At 40.0% G+C, this 4,980-nt stretch overlaps 1 protein-coding gene across 1 annotated transcript; it reads left to right on the top strand.

Annotated features, from left to right (window-relative positions):
• The first annotated feature begins 938 nt into the window (after positions 1-938).
• Positions 939-4,600, top strand: ccl25a (chemokine (C-C motif) ligand 25a). Its single transcript, XM_020466361.2, has 5 exons — positions 939-1,069; positions 1,701-1,822; positions 2,698-2,815; positions 3,053-3,149; positions 3,237-4,600. Exons 2-5 carry the CDS (start codon positions 1,762-1,764, stop codon positions 3,267-3,269), a joined length of 309 nt encoding a protein of 102 aa, XP_020321950.1. The 5' UTR covers positions 939-1,069; positions 1,701-1,761; the 3' UTR covers positions 3,270-4,600.
• Positions 4,601-4,980: the final 380 nt, after the last annotated feature.

The following is a 4,980-nucleotide window of genomic DNA, read 5'->3' as shown; positions in this document are numbered from 1 at the left end:
AACAATGACCTTTGACACTGTTGCTACCATTTAATAGAAGAGAGTAGTAGAGAAGAGTCTCCCAGGTTACTGACAAAAACTATCTGCGGTTACACCAGACAATATGATGGCTGATCTGCTCCCTGAGTTACATGCATATTCTACAGCATTCCCCTGTGTCACACATCTTTTTCTATGACAATTAGCCTAAAGCTAATTAAGTAGCGAAGGGCCAGGTTCGTTTTATGGCAAGTTTCAACAGAGGCTTTTGGGTAGATTTTGTAGACCCGTCAATAATAAAATAAATAAAAGAAGTAGCCAAGTTTGAGTCTAATATTTCATCCGTTTAGTAAATAATGCCTCCACATTTGGCCATGAATCAAGAACACATTATGTAAGAGATAAGAACAGATACTTATCACAGGTGAGCCCTAATCGTTAAAGCCATTGCGAGAGCATGGGACCAAAAGATAATTCTGAGATTAATGGTTTTAAAGTTCCGAACCTTCTTCGTGTTTGAACGGTGACAGCAATGTTAACAACATGAATTGTCGTTATTTAGTGTACTACATAGGCAGAGAACATTGAACAGAACAAGTCTATGTCAATAATTACATATAGACAATAATGCAGATAGAACCATATAGTTCCAAACTCTCAATTGGTAAATGAAAATGATTTCACAACCATGAGAAACTGAATTAACTGTACTATTCGATTGGGCCTTTCAGTGTCAATGTCTAAGATATTTAAAGAAAAGTAAACTGTGTGAAACCGAATGTATAACCGTCCTTCCGATGGGGATTACCCAGATTTATCAAGAACCCATATCTATTTTGGCAAGTTTTCTTAACAACGCTCCATGTGTCAATCAATTTTCTGCTTACCCAATAACAATCAAACTTCAATTTAAAAAAAAGTAAAAGTCAGAGTACCTCAGATGCACAGGGGTGTGACACGTCACAGGTAATGCAATCTCTAAGCTCTGTCTGTGTGACGCTAACTACATAAGAGCACGTTCCCTTGCACACCCAGCAGAATCAAAGGAAACAGCAGCAAACTAAAGACATCCTATCTCCTTCAGAGTTCTGTGAGTAGTACTGATAGCTGTCTTTGTACAGGATGGCCTTATAGTTCTGTGAGTAGTACTGATAGCTGTCTTTGTACAGGATGGCCTTATAGTTCTGTGAGTAGTACTGATAGCTGTCTTTGTACAGGATGGCCTTATAGTTCTGTGAGTAGTACTGATAGCTGTCTTTGTACAGGATGGCCTTATAGTTCTGTGAGTAGTACTGATAGCTGTCTTTGTACAGGATAGCCTTCTAGAATGCAAGGATTACTCCTTTTGTGTCACTGTCATATGAAAAGCATATGGTTTTGCATAGTTTTGAATGTTATAGATTTTGTGCGTTATCATCAGTGAAATATGCATTATTCACCTTTTAGCTTGCAAAAAAGTTTAACAAGATATTGTGAGTTAATATAGGCGCTATACATTTGGACATATTACTATTTTCTATAGAATTATACATCTGGTCTGAAAAGTGTGCATATTTAGTTCACTTAAGGTGATTGCTGATGTCCATTAGCAATAGAATACAAATGTTGTCATATAGCCTAGGTAAAACTACAAAACGACTTGAAAGTGGATAGCTTGAGGCTTCTTGCCGGAAGCAGAGAGACATTGATAAAGGTGTATGGCTATTTCTGTGTTGCTGCAGGGTTTGATTCCACTCTGCACCTCCGGGAACTCTTCACAGAGCCACGACCACACATCCAGCCATGCGGTTCAACGTAGTGTTCATTCTAATCCTAGCCTGTCTATGCGTCACGCTGGCCCAAGGTACGTTTAGTATAAATAGGATTTTAACATGGGCTGGGTGTCGGTTAATTAAGCCTCTATGTGGCAACTGCTGATGTAAAACGGGCTTTTGTATAATATATTTGAATTAATTGATGAGTTGTTGTTCATGGATTTAATTTAATTTATCAAATCAAATCAAATTTATTTATATAGCCCTTCGTACATCAGCTGATATCTCAAAGTGCTGTACAGAAACCTAGCCTAAAACCCCCAAACAGCAAGCAATGCAGGTGTAGAAGCACGGTGGCTAGGAAAAACTCCCTAGAAAGGCCAAAAACCTAGGAAGAAACCTAGAGAGGAACCAGGCTATGAGGGGTGGCCAGTCCTCTTCTGGCTGTATGAGTTGTTGTTCATGGACATCCATGGATCCATGGATTTGACATCCATATTATCCACTGTTATACAGGAAAGATACAGACACAAGAACTTTGATACTACCAGCTGGCCCCTTGTCCTCAGAGAGATAAGCCAGCCTCACCCTGAGTGTTGTTCTGTTTTTATTTGATCACTGATTTTCGGATAGTGTTTCAGTCGGTGGTGTTGCTAGCTTTGCTTTACTGATAGTAGCGTAAGACTGTCAAGCCATATCTACATGCTCTTCTTCATTGATGCTGAATCAAATCTGTGCACTTCCAACCTGCAACGGTCAATGACAAAAAATAAGTTATTCACTCTTAGAATTAAGGTTGAGAGCGCGGGGGGTGGGGAGGGTGGGGGGGTCAGTTTATTCCATTTTGAACCAATGGAATACACTGATTAATTTCTGTGCAGAGTTGGGGGCCTTCTCTTATTTAATTCATCATAAAGTACAGATGTTGAGCTGCGATCCTCTCCATGCCCCCCCCCCCCCCCAGGTTCCTATGAAGACTGCTGTCTGAAGTACGTGCGGAGGGTGAAGAAGACCGCTGTGAGGATGGTGACGAGTTACAGGAGGCAGGAGACGGACGGGGGCTGCAACATCCACGCTATAGTGTAAGTCCTGACTGAGAATAGAGGAGTGTAACCGTGGAAAGGCTGCTATATCACTGTAGTAATACAGAACATGGTAAAAAGTACCTTCAATGGACGAGACATTCAGCTCTGTGATGCACGGCGGAGGTTCACTCACTTCATGAGGGTCAACTCCAAAACTGTAAGGCTATAAGCGTCATCAGCGTTCGTGTTTTGAAGGTCACCATGAGCTTTTATTTCTGTTCCTGTCCACGTCAGGTTCACCATGAAGAGAGGCAGGTTGTTCTGTGCTGACCCCAGAGAGAAGTGGGTGAATGAACTGATGCTGAAGGTTGAAACCAAGAAGAGTAAAAAGGTGAGAATTTCTAACATAACAACTGGATTTATTTATTTATTCATTGATTTCATTCATCTTCCTGAAACTAATATATTTGTTTTCCAGCACATGAAGGGGCTAAAGAAGCGAGGAGGCTAGAAGCTCTGCCTTCGAGACCGTGTCGTCTATAACCATTTACTCTGCCATCCTGCCTGACGAGTCCTGTTGTAAAATCAGTACGATTTTCGATGATGTCTGGTCATTGGAGGGACATTTTTGCTTTTCTACTGCAGAAGACATCTGCTGCTTTAACAGAGATCTAACTGGAAATGCTGCATACTTTCTGCTACTGTGCAGTTCTGCTATTCCTTTAACAGACACCCGTACCTGTTGAAGTCAGCCCAGCCATTCTGTATGGCTGCATTTTACTGTATAGCAATCCTGTCGGAACCTGTGTGTGTGTGTGCGTGTGTGTGTGTGTGGGTGTGTGTGTGTGTGTTTGTGTGTGTGTGTGTGTGTGTGTGTGTGTGTGTGTGTGTGTGTGTGTGTGTGTGTGTGTGTGTGTGTGTGTGTGTGTGTGTGTGTGTGTGTGTGAGCGTGTGAGTGTGTGTTTGTACAGTTTTTTGTGTGTAGCATAAAACCAGTGATGTTAAAAGTACCCAATTGCCATAGTTGAGTAAAAGTAAAGATACCTTAATAGAAAATGACTCAAGTAAAAGTGAAAGTCAGCCAGTAAAATACTACTTGAGTAAAAATCTAAAAGTATTTGGTTTTAAATATACTTAAGTATCAAAAGTAAATGTCATTACTAAAATATATTTAAGTATCAAAAGTAAAAGTAAAATAATTTAAAAAATCCTTATATTAAGCAACCCGGATGGCACAGGTTAATTATTTATTTTATATATGGATAGCCAGGGGCACACTCCAACACTCAGACATCATTTACAAGCAACGCATGTGTGTTTAGTGAGTCCATCAGATCAGAGGCAGTAGGGATGACCAGGGATGTTCTCTTGATAAGGGCGTGAATTAGACAATTTCCCTGTCCTGCTAATAAGCATTTCAAATGTACTTTTGGGTGTCAGGGAAAATGTAAGGAGTAAAAAGTACTTTTTTTTCAGGAATGTAGTGAAGTTAAAGTAAAACCTGTCAAAAATATGAAAAGTAATGTAAAGATACTCAAAAATGTATTTCTACTTAAGTATTTTTTTTACACCACTGCATAAAATCTGGTATTGCATTTCACTGTAACGCGTACTACACCTGTTGTATTCGGCGCATGTGACAAATACAATTGGATTTGATTTGTATTGAACAACAACAACCAACCATTGCGCCACCAAGTAAAAGTGCCTACAATTTTTTGAATGAAATCTCTTTGCATTTATGTTTTGAGACTGTATATTTTTTTGTCAAATGTATATTTTTCTCGCTTGTTATATCGGTTTTCACTAACAAATACTAATAAAGTTGTGTACTGCATTTCACTCTGTTTTGTTTATGGTTTATGAGGTACGACACAACTAAGTGAACAGTTCCTTTATAAATGTTAACCCCCTAGAATCTATGTCTAATTAGCATAATACAAAATCCCCCCCCCCCTCGAAAGGTGACAGAGCTCGTGAGGTGTTCGTCAGACGATGAGACATCTTGAAAATGTAGCGTCCGAACAGTTTGGCCTACAAAACTATTATAACCCCTTCTATGGAAAATGAGACTCTCATGAACAGGATGGTGTTCTCTGTTTTGCTCTACGGGTGTGGTGAAATTCTTGTGACCCATCTGTGGAAAGGTGCCTCACTAGACTAAGGGCCTTGACTAGGGGCCTCACTAGACTAGGGGCCTTGACTAGGGGCCTCACTTGACT

The sequence above is a fragment of the Oncorhynchus kisutch genome, linkage group LG30, assembly GCF_002021735.2.
Source record: "Oncorhynchus kisutch isolate 150728-3 linkage group LG30, Okis_V2, whole genome shotgun sequence".
In the NCBI taxonomy this organism is placed as follows: Eukaryota; Metazoa; Chordata; class Actinopteri; order Salmoniformes; family Salmonidae; genus Oncorhynchus; species Oncorhynchus kisutch.
Note: the sequence above shows the minus strand (reverse complement) of the source record. Positions and strands in the feature narration are given on the sequence as shown.